This window comes from Macrotis lagotis, chromosome 6, assembly GCF_037893015.1.
Source record: "Macrotis lagotis isolate mMagLag1 chromosome 6, bilby.v1.9.chrom.fasta, whole genome shotgun sequence".
NCBI classification, from domain to species: domain Eukaryota; kingdom Metazoa; phylum Chordata; class Mammalia; order Peramelemorphia; family Peramelidae; genus Macrotis; species Macrotis lagotis.
The window spans coordinates 224,366,069-224,385,242 of NC_133663.1; the positions used below are offsets into that span (position 1 = coordinate 224,366,069).

Genomic DNA, 19,174 nt, shown 5'->3' on the forward strand with positions numbered 1-19,174 from the left:
TACAAACAATATTGATGAATGTTTATTTTTTCATTTTTTAATGATTTATTTTCATATTATTAAAATAATCTTGTTGTGAAAATAAACATAAATCCCCCCTCCCCCAAAGATAGAGAAACCTCAGGAGAAATGAAGTGAGAGGAAAAAAAAAAGGAAGGGTACTTCAGTCTGTGTTCAGATACCATCGGCTCTGTCTCTGGGATGGATCGCATTCTTTACCATAAGTCCATCAGAGAAATTGCCTCAATATTTTTTCCTATATTTGCTATTAACTGTATTTCCCTCCATTCTATTCCTCCCCAATCCCATTTATTCTATTCTTTCTCTCCTTTCACCCTGTTCCTCCTTGGAAGTGTGTTGTATCTAATTTACCCTCTCCCATGATCTGATGAATGTTTATTTTGATATATAGTGCATATTGTCAAGAGTTATGATTTTCTTAGGGGGTAGATAGGTGCAGTGGATAGAGCACTGGTCCTGGAGTCAGGAGGACCTGAGTTCAAATCTGCCCTTAGACACTTCATAATTACCTAACTGTGTGACTTTGGGCAAGTCATTTAAACACATTACCTTGCAAAAACCAAAAAAAAAATTATGATTTTTATATTGATTAATATATGTATAATGAATTTAATAATAATTTGGTTTCTATAGATATTTTTTATAAGTCTAGAAAACAATGAAAATAAAGTATTTCATTTTAATCATAGTAGGTCCTGGCCTAAACTGTGCTAAGTGAAGTGAAGTGGTATAAAATACATTATACCCCCAAAACTATAGAATCAACCCAATCATTTCTGCAGGACTCCTCCTTGGATGGCCATAAGTGATAAAATCATTATTTTGTCCTGAATGACTTGTTCTGGGAGATCCCTCAAGTTCCAAATCTGATAGTTCTGAGAAACACCCTTCCACTCAAGATAAAAGAAAAGCAAGAAGGAGCTCCTAGAATGAAGTTATACCATGACTTGCAAATGGGTTCCTTACAAAGAAAGTGATTAATCACATGATACCTGATACCCCTGCTCTCTGACTCTGGTTTGCTTTGTCACGCCTAGGTTAGAGACTAGTGCATGTATTCATATACAAGATGGACACTGTATCAATATACACACACATATAGATCTGTATTGTAGATTTCATTTAGGTATGTCTGTACTTCATAGTATCCATATGGATATATCAATATACAAATATATGTGTATTCTATATAGCTATATATTGACATATGGTATGTATGTGGTGATATATCGATACATATCAATGCCAACATAAACACACACATTCCCCTAATACAATCCATACCTTACTTTCAAAATTGAACCACATAGAGGAGCTCCCTAGTGAATTTTCTTCTGTTCTCTTTGGTGAATTAAAAAAAAGTTACGACGGTCCCTTTTATTTTTTCCTCTAGGAAGTTGGAAGGGGACATTATTATTGCTAACTTCCTTTCTCCAACACTGTAGCAACAAAGCCCTTGCAGCCAGTTATCTAAGGCCAGTCAAATAAAGGAATGCAACACAGGTCATGCGTGGATTCGCTACTTTTTTAATCCATGCACAAGCTTTACTAAAAGCCAGACACAGTCCTGCGAAGTCCTGGGGCTGTGCAATAAGTAAGGTTCATCTGCAAGCCGAGTTGGGTGGGAAAGGAGGGCGTGATAGCAAAGTCAGCAAGCCGGGACGGGGGGAGGCGGGGAGGGCGGGCTCCGGATGGCGCCCCCGAGGCCCCCCGAGGCCCCCCGAGGCCCCGGGGCCAGAGCCCGGCGGCGGCGCCGCTGCCAGGTGAGCGCGGAAGCGGCCTGGGGGCGGGGCGCGGCGGGGGCGGGGCTTGCGGCCGCCGCCCCTCCCTCTCCGCTCCACCTCCGCGACTCCGGGCTCAGGTAATACTTTTCCGGAAGGCGCGTGGCCCGGGGCCCCCCTCCGGAGCCACGCGGGCCCCCGGGCTCCCCGTCCAGGCTCCAGGCTCCTGGGCACGCATGCATGCCTTGGGGCCCGGGCAGGACCCCCTCCTCCCCGCAGCCCTGGGCCTTTGCATTAGCGCTCCGCACCCCCTTCCTCCTCTGCAGCGCCCGAGAGGAGACGCTAGGACGAGGAGCGGAGGTGCAGGTCCCCGGCCGCTGCGGGGCCCGGCCGCGGGGCCCGGACTCCGGACTGGGCGCCGGGGACCCTCCCCCGGGACGGCCTCCTTTGTCCGGCCCCCTGGCCTCCCCCCAGCCCCGCTAGCGCCGCTCCTCCCCGCTTTTCGGCCAGAGTTAAGTCCTCCAAGGCTCTCCTCCCTCCTTCCTCCCTCCCTTGGGAGCCGGGAATCCCTGACCCCGGTTTTGCAAGCTTCTCTTAAAATAATTTAAAAAGAGGGTGGGGGTGGGGAATAGGAAATGAACTCAGGTAGAGAGGTCCAGCCTGGGGGGGGGCTGGCTGGGTTGGGGGGGAAGATTGATCAGCTCCTTTGGCCACTTGCACCTGCTTCCCGGCAGTAAGCAAAGGAGAAAGGTCAGTGACCTCCTTTGCCTTTGTTTTCTCCCTCTTCTTTTCCTCCCCCCACCAAAAAAAGCCCCAAGACCATCTACCCTCTTGAGGACTACTCCCCCCATGCATCAGGGAATGGAAGGAATGGCTGGCTTGGTTTAAGTTGTGCTCTTCCTCCTCCCTCTGCCCAGAGAAAAGTTTGTTGTTTTTAAACAGAACCCATAAGGAATGAGACTTGGGTTCATTTAGTTAGTTTGGAATGTTTTAGAATTCTAAAAGTAATAAAATCATTTAAATAATGATTGACATCATTATTATGTTGGAGGAAGTTTTCCAATAGATGAAGTCTCAGACACTCTTACTCTCTCTTAAACTAGAACTATGGGAGAAATTTTAGGGTTGTAAAACCTGATTAAGGCAAAACTTCTCAGAACTGTGGTGTGTGTTTGTGTGCAACTGAACTTCAAGCACAGTTTTATTTGGGACCAGACTTCATTTCAAAATTATTTCCTTACCCATGATAACAAAGTTCACGGTCATAAAATGCTTTAATGTTTCAAAAATACTTGTCTGAGAGAAACTTGTGAAAAGTAGGAAGAAGTTGTATTTGTATCTATAAATGACTTACACTTCACAGGCATCCTTGTTCAAGTATATATTTTAAAGATCAGTTTTGATTTATTAGTTATTAACTATTGGGACAGGTTGATTTGGGAATGAGATTAATTCAGAGCTTGGTGTCATAATCATTCCAGGGTCTATAAAGTACAAAAGGATCGATTCTCTCTTAGGCTTATATTAGTGAGAGAGAGAGAGAGAGAGAGACACTAGCAGTATCAACAAGAGAATAGATCCATGGTGGAATGGGCAGTGGGGCAGGATGAAGAAACTGTCATCATAATGGGCACACCCCAAGCTTAAGACTCTAGAAACAGCATTCATAATGAAAGCTCACATTCATAAAATGCTTTCTAAAGCATTTTCCTCATTGGGAAATAGATGACAAATATTATCATCCATTTGATAACCCCCTCCCCCCAAAAAAGATTTAGAGAGCTAAGTGACTTACTTTTTAAAAAATGAAATGTTTTGTTGAAACTTTAAAAAAAAATCATCTTTCTACAATGACTTCCCTCCCCCAAAAAAGTATGTAAACCTTGGACTCAAACTAGAAAATTCAAAAGAACTTACTACATCAGAATTTCAAAAGCACCCATTTCTTCTAACTTCTAATTCTATTTCAATAAGAAAACATTTACTGTCCCTCTACACCATGTATATTTTATGAGGGTGTAATAGACAGGTATCTTTAAATTAAAACTTGGCTTGGAAAGCAAAAGAAGGAAACATATTGGATATGTTGATACCCAGTTTTGGATAATTAGTAATAAGAATCTCAGATGGGAAATTGGGCAGAGCTAAGTCTTCCCAGAAGCTTTCCAAAATAAAGGGGTGAGGGTGGGGAACAGGAAGAGAAAATAATACTTTCCCCATATTTATCATACCCCCAAATCTTCTGGATGGCTTCCTAAATATGATAGGTCTAAATGAAGTATCCTGAATAAAAGAGGGCAGGTTCTTTAATTTTCTGATTTTTTTTTTTTGCTTATCAAAGCATGGTTATATTATGAGTAGAGATGAATAGAATTTCTCCAAGAAAATAGATAACTCATCTTTACCAGTATAGAATACTTATCATTTTCTGCTGTTAAAGCAACAGTTAGTAGGGAGCCTGGAAACTAGGAGGTTTTTTTTTTTAAACTCTGATAGAAGTGAGTTTTTTTGAAATTCAGGGATAGGCTGTATTTTTTAAATTTGACTCAAAGTATCCTTTTAATGAAAATAAACAGACAAATGGCATTCTTCCTGTGCTGTGAAACTGCTTTTTCTTTCAGATTCCTGATTTGGGAACTGGCCTCAGGCCATTGGGCTCCAATGAAGTATATTCTGGTCACTGGTGGGGTCATCTCTGGCATTGGAAAAGGGATCATTGCAAGCAGCATCGGTACTATCTTAAAATCATGTGGTCTTCGAGTAACTGCTATCAAAATCGATCCTTATATTAACATTGATGCTGGAACCTTTTCACCCTATGAGCATGGTATGGTAGAAAATATGGTTTTGTTGCCATATTTTTTTTTTTTTAGGAATGTTGGTGTATCTTTCTGAAGAACATTAAAAATTGGAATGAGAATGAGCTGTATTAGGATAGCCTAGCACCTTTTCTTTTGATTTTCTTGTGGTTTAGTAATTTTTAGTAATGTCTGATTCTTCCTGACCCCTTTTTGAAGTTTTCCTTTGGCCAAGATACTGATGAAGTTTGCCACTTCCTTTTCCAGCTCCTTTTATAGATGAGGAAACAGAGGCAAATAGGGTTAAGTGACTTGCCCAGGGTCACACAGATAGGAAGTATCTGAGACCAGATTTGAACTTGGGAAGATTCAGTTTTCAGATTTTAGGCCCAGTTCTCTGGAACAGTTCCCTGTTCTTTTGGATCAGGGTTGCTCAGTTTCCTAGCTTCTAGAAATTTCCTATGCTTATATTGTGACCATAGTGAGTTAGTTAAGAAAACAGAATTGACCTGTAGCCTGCAACTCTTTGTCCTTAGAAAGTGGCTCTTAATTTGGAAGTCAAAAAAAATTAGATCTCTGATATTATCAGTATGGGACACTTCCTTCTAACCACTTGAAGGTCAGCAAATACCCTGTAAACTGAAAAAAACTTGGCACAATGAGAAGTTGGAGTCTATGATCACACAGCTAGTATGTATCAAAAGCAAGATTTGAATCCAGATTATCTTGACTCTAAGGTTCATCCTCTATCCCCTTGACCTTGTGAGTAGGGCCTCCTTCATTTGTTGTATTTGTTTCTCTATCACCTAGCACATAGAAGATACTTAATAAATGCTTTTTGATTTGATTTAAAATTTCCGAATTTGGTGCCTAAAGTTGGCTGTAAAGAGACTTTTAAACTGTAAATTAAAAGTCTTGAATTACTCTCTTGTGTTTTTCTTTAAACATCTTATTGGGTTCACTTGTCAGATCTGAGGCCAATTCAAACCAATTTTACTTATAGTCCAATTCAGATTCAGTTAAGAGAGATCTAAGTTTATTCTAAAATCAGGTAACTTTATCCCTACTATTTTTTTAGCATAGAAAAGTTGCTTGAATAATTTAGAATTGAAAATCATAAATGAGCAGTGTTGGATGAGCTCCAGGGGGAACCTGGAGAATGGGCAATTTGGGGTAGTTGGGAGATAAATATTGAATTAATATATTCAGAACAACCAGTGGGCCATTGTTGCTGGAGTATATGGGAGATGTTAGGGTTGTTCAGTTGCGTCTTACTCTTTGTGATCCCTTGGATTATGTTGTCCATGGAGTTTTCTTGGCAAAGATACTTGAATGGTTTTCTATTTCCTTCTCCATTGGATTAAGGGAAACAGGTTAAGTGACTTGCTCAGGGCCACACAGCTCTTATGTGTCTGCGACTGGATCTGAACTCAGATCTTCTTGACTTCTGGCCTAGAGTTCTAGCACTGAATCACTTAATTCCACTTCACATTAAGTAGAAAAGTATTTAAAGTCTGGAAAGTTAGAAAGGGGCTAGGTTGTAAACTGATATAAATGACAAAGAAGAGTTTATATTTAGTCGTAGAGATATATCCATTGAATTTTATTTTGAGAGAGAGAGAGAGAGAGAGACACGCACACACACACGGTCGGACCTATATTTTAGGAAAATCACTTTGGCAGATATATGGAGGATAGATTGAAATAGGGAGAGAATTGAGGCAAGGAGACCAAAAGTCTATTACAATAATCTAGGCAAGAAGTTAGGAGGACCTGAACTCCATAGTGAGGTGAATAGAGGAGATGTGTGAGAGATGTTATAGAGATAGAAATGACAAGATTTGGCAGTTGATTAGATATGTGAGAAGTAAGTGATGAAACTAAGATTGTGAATTTGATTCTCTTGAGAGTTGGTGATTCACTTGTTAATAATAGAGAAATTTGGAAAAGGAGTGAGTTTTTTTTTTGCAAGGCAAATGGGGTTAAGTGGTAATTATTAAGTGTCTGAGACTGGATTTGAACCTAGGTACTCCTGATTCTCCAGGGTTGATGCTTTATCCACTGCACCACTTAGCCGCCCCCAGTAGTGAGTTTTGAGAGAAAGATGAGTTCTGCTTTAGATCTGTTCAAAATATCTAATAATGGGGGGCAGCCAGGTGGTACAGTGGATTGAGTACTGGCCCTGGAGTCAAGAGGACTGAGTTCAAATTTGTCCTCAGATACATACTTACCTAGCTGTGTGACCTTAGGCAAGTCACTTAACCCCACTGCCTTGCAAAAACCAAGAAAAAAAATCTAATAAGTAGTTGGGAATGTGAAAATGAAGCTCAAGGGAGAGTCATGGGCTGCAGATAGAGATCTGGTGATCTTTTACATACTGATTGATTTATGGACCTAACCTCTGGGGCATGAAGGGGCCATGTTAAAGAAAAAGAAGAGAGGCTCTAGGCCACCGTTAGCCATGTTGATGATGAATGAGCCAGCAAAGGAGACTGAGAAGATGATGTTAAATGCTATCAAGAAACATGAGGTTTGAGAAGAAGCCATTAAATTTAACAACTAAGAGAGCATTGCTAAAAGCATTTCAATTCAGCAGTAAGCTGGGAGCCAGGATTTTGGAATGCTTAAAAGATGAAGAGGAAGATAAATGGAAGCATTGAAGTAGATAGTCTTTTCAAAGAATTTGACTAACATGAGTTTGTGTGTTTTTGTTTTTGTTTTTGTATTTTTTAGGGATTGGAGAGATTTTTGGTATGTTTGCAGTCAGCAAAGAAGGAACAAGAAAAGTTTGGAGAAAGGAAATAATATTAGACTCAGTCCTGTAGAGATGACAGATTATTTTAGTATAGGTTTTAAAAAAAATTTCTTTTATCATGCTTTTAAAATAATGTTAATATTAATCACAAAAGCAATTGTTCTTATACTTTTTGGAGTTAGTTTTGATGTCACAACTACTTTCACCAAGTCCAGAAATGCTTGGTGATTTGAAAATTCACTTTTTTTTTTTTTTGGAGGCACTCAGGGTTAAGTGACTTGCCCAGAATCACACAACTAGAAGTACCTGAGATTGGATTTGAATTTAGCTCCTCCTGATTCCAAGGATAGTGCTTTATCTACTATACCACCTCTCTGCCCCTGAAAATTCACTTTTCAAAATGAAATGAATTCAAAGAAAACCTGCTAATTTCACTGTTTTCCCAAAGTAATAATGTTTGTCCTTCATTCTTTTTTTAATTGATATTTTTTTTTCAATTACATGTTTTTTTATTTAAAATTTTTTTTTATTAAAGATATTATTTGAGTTTTACATTTTTCCCCCAATCTTGCTCCCCCCCCCGCAGAATGCACTCTTGTCAGTCTTTACTTTGTTCCATGTTGTACCTTGATCCAAATTGGGTGTGATGAAAGAGAAATCATATCCTTAAAGAGAAGAGAAGTCTAAGAGATAACAAGATCAGACAATAAGCTATCTGTTTTTTTCTAAATTAAAGGGAATAGTCCTTGTACTTTGTTCAAACTCCACAGTTCCTTATCTGGATACAGATGGTACTCTCCTTTGCAGACAGTCCAAAATTGTTCCCGATTGTTGCACTGATGGAATGAGCAAGTCCTTCAAGCTTGAACATCACTCCCATGTTGCTGTTAGGGTGTACAGTGTTTTTTTGGTTCTGCTCATCTCACTCAGCATCAGTTCATGCAAATCCCTCCAGGTTTCCCTGAAATCCCATCCCTCCTGGTTTCTAATAGAACAGTAGTGTTCCATGACATACATACACCACAGTTTGCTAAGCCATTCCCCAATTGAAGGACATTTACTGGATTTCCAATTCTTTGCCACCACAAACAGGGCTGCTATAAATATTTTTGTACAAGTAATGTTTTTACCCTTTTTCCTCATCTCTTCAGGGTATAGACCCCAGTAGTGGTATTGCTGGGTCAAAGGGTATGCACATTTTTGTTGCCCTTTGGGCATAGTTCCAAATAGCTCTCCAGAAGGGTTGGTTGAGTTCACAGCTCCACCAACAGTGTAATAGTGTCCAGATTTCCCACATCCCTTCCAACAATGATCATTATCCTTCCTGGTCATACTGGCCAATCTGAGAGGTGTGAGGTGGTACCTCAGGGAAGCTTTAATTTGCATTTCTCTAATAATTAATGATTTAGAGCATTTTTTCACATGGCTATGGATTACTTTGATCTCCTCATCTGTAAATTGCCTTTGCATATCCTTTGACCATTTGTCAATTGGGGAATGGCTTTTTGTTTTAAAAATATGACTCTGTTCTCTGTATATTTTAGAAATGAGTCCTTTGTCAGAATCGTTAGTTGTAAAGATCTTGGTTACATTGGTTTTATCTGTGCAAAAACTTTTTAATTTAATGTAATCGAAATCATCTAATTGGTTTTTGGTGATGTTCTCCAACTCTTCCTTAGTCATAAACTCTTCCCCTTTCCATAGATCTGACAGGTAGACTAGTTCTTGATTTTCTAATTCGCTTATGGTATTGTTTTTTATGTCTATGTCCTGTAACCATTTGGATCTTATCTTGGTAAAGGGTGTGATGTGTTGGTCTAATCTAAATTTCAACTATCCCAGCAGTTTTTATCAAAGAGGGAGTTTTTATGCCAATGGCCGAACTCTTTGGGTTTATCAAACAGCAGATTACTATAATCATCTCATGCTTTTACGCCTAGTCCATTCCACTGGTCCACCACTCTATTTCTTAGCCAATACCAAACAGTTTTGATGACTGATGCTTTCTTTATAATATAATTTTAGATCTGGTAGGGTTAAGTCACCTTCTTTTGCACTTTTTTTCATTAAGCTCCTAGAAATTCTCGACTTTTTATTTCTCCATATGAATTTACTTACAATTTTTTCTAACTCGTTAAAGTAATTTTTTGGAATTTTGATTGGTAGGGCACTAAACAGTTTAGTTTTGGTAGAATTGTCATTTTTATTATATTAGCTCTACCTATCCATGAGCAGTTGATATTTGCCCAGTTATTTAAATCTAATTTAATTTGTGTGAGAAGTGTTTTATAATTGTTTTCAAAAAGATTCTGAGTCTGTCTTGGCAAATAGACTCCCAAATATTTTATATTGTCTGAGGTTACTTTGAATCAATTACATGTTAATGAAAGTTTTTCAACATTCATCCACATGCATATGCCCTTCATTCTTGTAGAGGCTGTGACATAAGGGACATTGCCTCACTTTCTCCTCTGGAGCCATCTGGGTCCAGTGGCCAGATTTGGATGAGGATGACTGGAGATGGCTCTGAATGTGAGGCACTCACATTAAATGATTTGCCCAAGGTCACACAACTGGTAAATGTCTGAGCTCCTCCTGACTTCGGGGCTGATTCTGTACCCACTGCAACAGCTAGCTGCCCAATGTAATTGAAGTTGCATTGGGATGTTACAGGATTAGGGCACATGGCCTAGCTTGAGAACTTAGACACAAGACAATTGCTGCCAAAGGAGGTGTTCAAGATGGCTTCTTGGCTTCTTTCTGCAATCCTGGGTTAATGGATTAAAATGAATTTTTAAGCAGGAAGTGAATCAATTGCATGTTAAGCACAGACAATTATAATCATGAGTTCTTTCAATGTTTCTCCTTTTTTTTGCAGCTTCAGAATAAGAGATGGCTGTCAGACAGAAAGAACACTTATGAGAATTATCGTGAGATATATAAGAGGGAGTCTGAATTGAATTCTCCATGCAATTGGATATTTTTCCACTATGATTTCCAGCACTGACAGTTGAGGTTTTTTATTGAGTTTGTCAGTGAGATGTTTAATTCTTCTAAAGTTCACCCATAATGAGAATGGTCCATGTTTAGCAAGTATAATGGAGACCTAGAGACATTTCTTCTCAATTAATGGGAATGCTTCCAGTTGTGCTAAAAGAAATTTCTCTATTTTTTTTCCCATTATCTTTCTAAAAATTGAAGCTTTATTCAGGATAGCCTAATTCAAAATTTGGTCCTAGCAATTTCAAAGCAGAAGATGCTGGGACTCTGAAGGAAATTATTACCCTTTAAAAGTCTTCTGTGAAATGTGACGAGTTTAGGGGTGGCTAGGTGGCGTAGTGGGTAAAGCACCGGCCTTGGAGTCAGGCGTACCTGGGTTCAAATCCGGTCTCAGACACTTAATAATTACTTAGCTGTGTGGCCTTGGGCAAGCCACTTAACCCCATTTGCCTTGCCAAAAACCTAAAAAAAAAAAAAGAAAAAAAAAGAAATGTGACGAGTTTGGAAGAGTAAAATCCTAAGGAAAAGGAATTTTACATAAACAGATTCAGAAGACAATAATAGGTTTCATCAAAAGGACCATAATAAGGCATTTTCCTTAAAAAACAAAAAAAAAATCCAAAAAGCTATCTTCTCCATTTTATTAAAAAAATTAATTTTACATTTATCTTTTACTTTCCCACCCCCAACATTGAACAACTTTTAAAAAAGAACTAAGAAAACCTTTATAACATATATTCATAGTCCAGGAAAACAAACATACATACTAGTCATGTTTAAAAAATGTGTGATATATTTTACATTTTAAGTCCCTTAACTTTTTGGCAAGGGTTGAATATTCAATCATCAATCTTCTGATGATGGTACTTTATCATGGCATTGATCAATGTTCCAAAGTCTCTCTATACTATACCTTCTTCTTTTAGTTCTGTACTTGTCACTTGAAATCACTTTCTAGAATTCTTTCTGGTTTCTTCTTGAAATTGTTCATTTCTTGTTTTGCATGACTACATATTTATAATTTATGTCAATTTGCTTGCTTTCTCAATGAGAAGAGGGGAAAATTTGAAACTCAAAATTTGAAGAAAGAATGTTAAAATTGTTTTTTTAGGTATAATTGGGAAAATAAAATAAAAAAGAAAGAATTCATTTCTTATTGCACAATTATATTCCATTAAATTCATATGTCATTTGTTTATCTAGTCCCACCAAAGATGGTATATATCCTCTTCATTTCTATTTTTGACTTCTATGAAAAAAACAGTCATTTCCCTTTTTACTAATAAGAGATTATTGCTAGAGATTGTAGTCAAATAAATTGACAATTACAGAAATTCTTTAAAATGTTTTTTGTCTCTAGGTTGTTTTTAGTGAAATAAAATGTACATATGTACATAGCGAAATAAAATGTACATAAATATACATGAAAACCCTACTTTTATGCTTCATTGCATAGTAGATATCCTAGTAATATCGGCAATCCCATGACCAGGCTAAGTTGAAACAATCATTATTGAGCAGCTAGGTGGTGCAATGGATAGAGCACCAGACCTGGAGTGTAGAACACTCATCTTCATGAGTTCAATTCCAAACTCAGATACTAGCTGTGCTGACCCTGGGAAGTCACAAATATGTTTGCCTCAGTTTTCTCATCAGTAAAATGAGCTGGAGAAGGAAATGGCAAAACCACTCCAGTTCATTGCCAAGAAAACCCTGAATAAGGTCACACGGGGTCAGACAGGACTGAAACAAGTGGACCACAGCCAGTATTTCTCATTAGTCTCTATGTTGGAAAAAGGAAAATCTTGTCTCCTACAAATTTTTTTCTTGATCTCTAGTGGTTTTTCTTTTCCTCTGATAATTATATCCATTTTATCATATATAGGAATGTGTATGTATGTATGTATATATGTATATCTAAATCTCTCTTTCTCTTTAGCTGGTTTGTACATAGTTGTTTTCTTGTTATCTCTCCCATTAGACTATAAGCTTTTTGAAGTCAGGGTTTATCTTTTGACTGTAATAGTTTCTGGCACAAAAGCAAACATTTAATAAATATTTACTGATTGACTGTCAGAGTTCCCTATATCAATGAAGTCACAGGTCCCATCCTTATTCTTACTCCTATTGAAGTAAGATAAAGAGTTTTCATATCTATTAGGATGCTAAAAATATTTTTTGTTGTTGAATCCTTTTTCAGTTGTGACTGATTATTTGAAATTTTCTTGACAAAAATACTGGAGTGGTTTGCCATTTCTTTCTCCAGCTCATTTTACAGATAAGCAAACTAAGGCAAGCAGGGTGAAGTAACTTGCTAATTAGAGCTTGTGGCCAGATTTGAATTCCAGGTTTGGTATCTAGCTGCCCCAAACTTAAAAAAAAAACACCCCAATCATTATTTTAATCTTTTTTTTCCTAGGTGAAGTATTTGTCTTAAATGATGGTGGAGAAGTTGATCTAGACTTGGGAAATTATGAAAGGTTCTTGGACATTAACCTTTATAAAGACAACAATATCACTACTGGGAAGATCTATCAGCATGTCATCAATAAAGAGAGGCATGGTGATTACTTGGGGAAAACAGTTCAAGGTATGCCCATGAATCTTTTAGAACTGTTTCAGTTTTTAAAAATGAAGACTTTGATTTTGCTTTTATATATATATATATATATATATATATATATATATATATATATATATATATACACATTTTTTATATAAAATAGCATGCCTATAGGAAATAGTCACTATATTTTCCTCTTATTAAACTTTGTCATTTCTACTTAAAAAAAGTATTGATATCGTAAGATAATGTAACCTGAATATGAATTCAAATGATCAAAAGGTATTTCTTGACTAGTTTGAATATTTAGAATTGAATCTCTGGTGAGTATATTTATTAGATAAGAGGCATTGAAGGAAATAAATCATGATGAGCACATCTTAATTTCATTCATATGTAATAGAACAATTATAATGTTAATTTTAACTATTAGTTTTAAAAAGTGACTATAATTAACATCTAATTTGTTTTGTATAAGAAAAACATCTTTTCATCCTTCATTAGTAAAAGGAAGTACTAGCTTCAGAACCTTAACTTATTAAGAAGCCCTCACATCTATGTTTTTTGGCCAGCTGAAAAAGACACTCAGGAGCTGTAATGAATAATTTTACATTTATTATCTTTTCTAGTTGTTCCTCATATTACTGATGCTGTTCAGGAGTGGGTGATGAATCAGGCCAAAGTTCCAGTGGATGGTCACAAGGAAGAACCCCAAATATGTGTCATAGAGGCAAGTATGGGATTTGTTTATACTGGCTTCCATGATATGCTTTGCTTCTATGTTTCTTTGGTGCCTTGCCTGAACATAGACTTTTTTTTTGTTTTTTGTTTTTTGCAAGGCAGTGGGGTTAAGTGACTTGTGGAAGGTCACACAGCTAGGGAATTATCAAGTGTCTGAGTCTGGATTTGAACTCAGGTCCTCCTGACTCCAGTGCTGGTACTCTATCTACTGCGCCATCTAGTTGCCTCTAACATAGACTTTTTTTTTTTTTTATGTTTCTGCAAGGCAAATGGGGTTGAGTGGCTTGCCCAAGGCCACACAGCTAGGTAATTATTAAGTATCTGAGACCGGATTTGAACCCAGGTACTCTTGACTCCAGGGCCGGTGCTTTATCCACTGTGCCAACTAGCCGCCCCCTAACATAGACTTTTAATGTGTAAGTGATGTCTAGTGGTTTTAATTGGTACCTGGAATTAGGAAGACTTTATTTCAAATATGGCCTCAGACACTTGCTAGCTGTATGAACCTGGGCAAGTCATTTAGCATGCCTGCCTCAGTTTCCTTTTCTGTACTATAGAGATAATAATAGCACCAATCTCCCAGGGTTGTTGTGAAGATCAAATGAATAATGTTTGTGTCAAGTGCTTTGTAAACCTTAAAACTCTCTGTAAATGTTAATGATTCTTATTAATGAAATTATTTGGATACAAGTGTTTATTGTCTATACAAGCCTAATGAAAAATATTTCGATGTCTTATAACTTTAAATAATCTTTCTTCTTTTCTATGCAGTCTTGTGCACAGTCTTCCCCAACTCCAGTCAGTGTTGAAGGAAGCTAACCTAAACTATCCCCTCACGTGTAGATAGATAGCAATTTCAGGAAATATTGTATAGAACAGTCATTGATTCACTAAGTATGTTAACATCATGACTGGAAAAACCTATTGCAAATGTGCATTACAATAAAATAAGAGCTAGCATTTATATAGTAATTTTACAAATACTATTTCACTTTACCATCACAATTCATTTTACAGATGAGGAGACAGACAAACTGAGGCTAAGTGACTAACCCAAGGTCACACAGCTAGTAGGTATCCGAGCCTGAAATTGAAATCAGTTCTTCTTGACTCCAAGACTAGTGCTGTGTTTGATGAGCCAGGGGAACTGTCTTTTTATGAAACTTTATATGCCATTCCTCTCCCCTCATACTTTGCTCCACGTGCTCTTTCTCAGTTGTCTCTGGGGAAGGTTGATGGATCCTGAACCTTTCCTTCAAAAAGGATTTGATTACCAGTGTAGTAGTATCAAGTGACTGAAATTCTGTATGGATAATGATTTGGTGGTTGTTGAGCCATTTCAGTTATTTCCAGTTCTTTGTGATCCCATTTGGGGTTTTCTTGGCAGAGATAATAGAGTAGTTTACCATTTCCTTCTCTAACTTATTTTGCAGATGAAGAAATTAAGGCAAACAGGATTAAATGATTAGTTAGGGTCACTCAGATACTAAGTGTCTGAAGCTAGAATTGAACTGAGAAGGATGAGTCTTTCTGATTTCGATCCCAGCAAACTATCCACTAGCTGCCTTTGAAATGATTTACTAAAACTTAATCAAAGAAACTAGGTTGGGGGCAGCATACCAGGAGTCTTGACATCTTTTTAGCTGTGTAGGTAATATGGAATATCCTTTTCCAACCAATCCCTTCCTAACTTCTCCTAAGGAAACTGAAATGTATCTTCCCTAGGAAGACTAGGAAATGGCAAAGCATCTTCTCTGGAAAGGACTAGTTAACTACTCCCAATACCTTCATCTGTATTCAACTTCTACATTCATCTTCTCAAGGGAAATTCTCTCTTCATCTGTGATAATGAATGTGTGTTTATTTTGATTGGACAGTTGTGACGACATTGTGGCTCTTTCTCCTACATGCTTATGTTTCATAGCTTGGTACTCATGCCTTTGATGCTAAATTGGCTTGGCTTTGAAAGGTAGCTATTATTGGCTTGGTCTTAGCACAGGAAAACTGGGATAGGTCTTAACCATTCTTTCCCTTTATTATTGTAATGCTCACATTTAAGATCATGGGATTAGCAGTTGGAAGGAAATGTAGAATGGAAAGGACTGTCTGTGGTGTCAGGGGTTCTGCATTCAAATCCTAAGTCTAGTAGGATTTGCTATAAAATGAAGACGTTGAACTTGAAGTTTTCCAGGATCCCTTTAGGCATCCAAACACTGTGATCCCAAACGATCTAGTTCAGCTGTTTCATTTTACAGATGGTAAAACTGAGGTTTCACTTCAAAGTGAAATGACCTGCTTAAGGTCTCACACTAGTAGAAAGTAGCAGGACTGGGATTTAAACCCATGTACTTGGACCATGATACCTGTAATTGTTAGGCCAGAAGTCTGAGGCTTTAGACTGCAGAATTTGTGTCTGTTTTACTTTCCTTCTCCTGACTTCCCTCCTCTTCTTGTTCTTCTTTTCTCCCCTAGAACTTTTCTTGCCCTTTGTCTTTCCCACTTTCGCCTTCATTTCTCCCTTTCTTATTCTCTCCCTCTCTTTATAATGACTATATAGAGATACATACATACATACATATATAGAGATATATAGATGCATACACACAAACACACACACACACACGTTGCCTAAGAGCATGAGAACTTTTGGGTTGAATTCAGGCATTTTTCTAATAGTTGTGAGGGCTCTTTCCCAATTTATACTTTGGGATGTTCCATAGACTTGACTTTGGAGATTAGGAAATATATTTAAAGAAGTCAATAAGGGGCAACTAGGTGGCGCAGTGGTTAGAGCACCTGCTCTGGAGTCAGGAGGATCTGAGTTAAAATCCAGCCTCAGACTTACTAATTACTTAACTGTATGACCTTGGGTAAGTCACTTCACCCCATTGCCCTGCCAAAAAAAAATAAAGAAGTCAATAAGAAAATATGCTGTCCAGTAAAGTTGACTGACATATTTAAATTAGCTAGTCAACAGATACTTATTAAACACTTATTATATATGCTAGACATTGTACTAAATCCTAGAAATACAAAGAAAGGCAAAAACAAGGTCCCACTGCCCTTAAGAAACTCATTTTCTATTAAGGCAATCAGCATGCAGATATGAACAATATAAATAGAAGACAATCTTAGAGGAGAGACTATAGGAGTCTCCTATACATGTTGGAATTTGATCTATGTAGAGGACCTAGAGGTGCCAGGTGCCAAAAGCAAATTCAATTTATTTATTTTTTATTTTATTTTATTTTTTTGCAAGGCAATGGGTTTAAGGTCACACAGCTAGGCAATTATTAAGTGTTTGAGGCTGAATTTGAACTGAAGTACTCCTGACTCCAGAGCCAGTGCTCTATCCACTGTACCACCTAGCCCCACAGCAAACTCGATTTATAGGATGATTAAATTCTAAGCTAAAAATGACTTTATAATCTGATCATTTATTCCAAATACAGCAGGGATATGCCAGCTTGAACCAGTTCCAGGAATTTTAAAAATTTTCAGTGTGAACATTTGTGTCTTGGAAATTGTCACAAACTTTAAATCAGGGCTTGATTTATCGCTGATTGTCTATAGACTTAAGAAAGTGATGGGGAAAATATTAATAATATAGTTTAAAATTAAAAGGGTATTGAACATCAAATTTCTTTCTGAAGAGCCAGTGGTTAAGCATTTCCCACCCACATGTAACTGAACTTCAGTGATCTGCCCATCAGATTGCCCTGATTCTTTTACATTAACCTTATGCATTGCATGAATATTCTAGTTGTCATTCCACCTGAAATGCTATTTCTCTATCATCTATTTCTAGATTTTTAGATTTTTTTTTTTACAAGGCAAATGGGGTTAAGTGGCTTGCCCAAGGCCACACAGCTAGGTCATTATTAAGTGTCTGTGACTGGATTTGAACCCAGGTACTCCTGACTCCAGGGCCGGTGATTTATCTACTGTGCCACCTAGCTGCCCCTATCATCTATTTCTATAGATGGGTCTATATAGATAGATAATGATGGTAGGAAGTATATTATTTTTATTATTGCCATTTTTTTCAGATGAGGAAACAGGAACCTAAGAGGTTACATGATTTGTCTGTGATCATGTAGATAATAAATGTCTCAGTTAAGAGTGAAAACAGTCTACTGACTCCATGGCTGACCTCTACTCACTAAACTACTACCACCTTAGTTGATGAGATGATGTCTATCTATTTTATTTCTCTCTCTCCACCTATCCATTAATCTATTTATCTCTATTTTTATAGATGCATCTATCTTTATTTCTCATCTATCTACTTATCAAGAAAGCATTCACATGGTAGTCAGAAAAAGCTATATGAGACCTCTCTCAAGATCTCTCTTGAGAACTTTGGAATTGGTTGCATCGCATGGGAGACATTGACATAGGACTGCCCAACATGGCATACCCTGATCAAAGAAGAAACTGTGTTCTATAGCAAAGCAAAATTGAAGTAGCTCAAAAGAAACATGAAATGCAATCCATCCCTAATGTTTACTGACTTATTTGTATTGACCTGTGGTTGAGCATTTTGAATTCATATTAGTTTTATAGCCACAGTCAAACACATTGAAATTTGACTCTAACAGTGATGACATTTTGGTTCTTTTCAACCACTGCCACCACCATCTTATCAATAGATCTCTCTATATTGATTGATAGATCTGCTATCCATCTATCAATTGATCTATCATTGATCTATCTTACCATCTTTCTATAGGTATCTAACTTTATCTAGTCTATCCATCGGTTTCTATAGGAATCTAGCAATAGATGACAAAATAGATATAGATAGATATGTCCTCATCAGCTAAGGATTGCAGTGATATATTAAGTAGAGTTTTAGACTTGAAATCTAATCTTGAAGACCATCTTAAAAATTTGAAAATATTTAAATAATTAGTATAGATTTTGTTTTCCTGACCTTTGGAGGTGGGGGTGGAATGGGGTGGGGAGAAGAATTTAGGATTTTGAAATATATCATTAATAACACTGAAAGATTCTTTTTTTTTTAAAGAAAGATTTTAATTATTTTGAGTTTTCCAGTTTTTCCCCTATTCTTGCTCCCCCCCCCACAGAAGGCAGTCTGTTAGTCTTTATATTGTTTCCATGGTATATATTGATTTAAGTTGAATGTGATAAGAGAGAAATCACATCCTTAAGGAAGAAAAATAAAGTATAAGAGATAGCCAAATTACATAATAAGATAATGTGTTTTTTCTCTTCCTAAATTGAAGGTAATAGTCTTTGGTCTTTGTTCACACTCAATTCTTTCTCTGGATACAGATGGTATTCTCCATCCTAGATAGTCCAAAATTGTCCCTGATTGTTGCACTTGAAAGATTCTTAATAGGAAGACTAGACTTGACGTTATCCTTGTGTTCAGAAGGAAAATTTTCTATTTGCTTGACAGGATGTGTGCAATTCTATTCTTGGCCACATGAGTGCAGAAGTTGATAAGTTTTAAAGATCTAATTTCAAAATCTGATGTCTTAGGAACCAGTATTATTTAAATGGAGAGTATATCTATTTTGATTTCTTATTTCCCCTGGAAATATATTTT

At 37.2% G+C, this 19,174-nt stretch overlaps 1 protein-coding gene across 3 annotated transcripts in view; it reads left to right on the plus strand.

The window, feature by feature from the left end:
• Positions 1-1,582: 1,582 nt before the first annotated feature.
• Positions 1,583-19,174, plus strand: part of CTPS2 (CTP synthase 2) — a 122,438-nt gene continuing 104,846 nt past the window's right edge. The window contains exons 1-4 of one of the 3 annotated variants that reach the window (XM_074192368.1): positions 1,583-1,615; positions 4,364-4,569; positions 12,715-12,885; positions 13,488-13,588. In XM_074192368.1, coding sequence (XP_074048469.1) covers positions 4,404-4,569; positions 12,715-12,885; positions 13,488-13,588 — 438 coding nt within the window. In that variant the 5' untranslated portion in view covers positions 1,583-1,615; positions 4,364-4,403. Of the gene's footprint in view, positions 1,616-1,831; positions 1,883-2,453; positions 2,493-4,363; positions 4,570-12,714; positions 12,886-13,487; positions 13,589-19,174 lie in introns of those variants that run through there. The other 2 variants (XM_074192366.1, XM_074192367.1) reach the window with 2 other exon arrangements.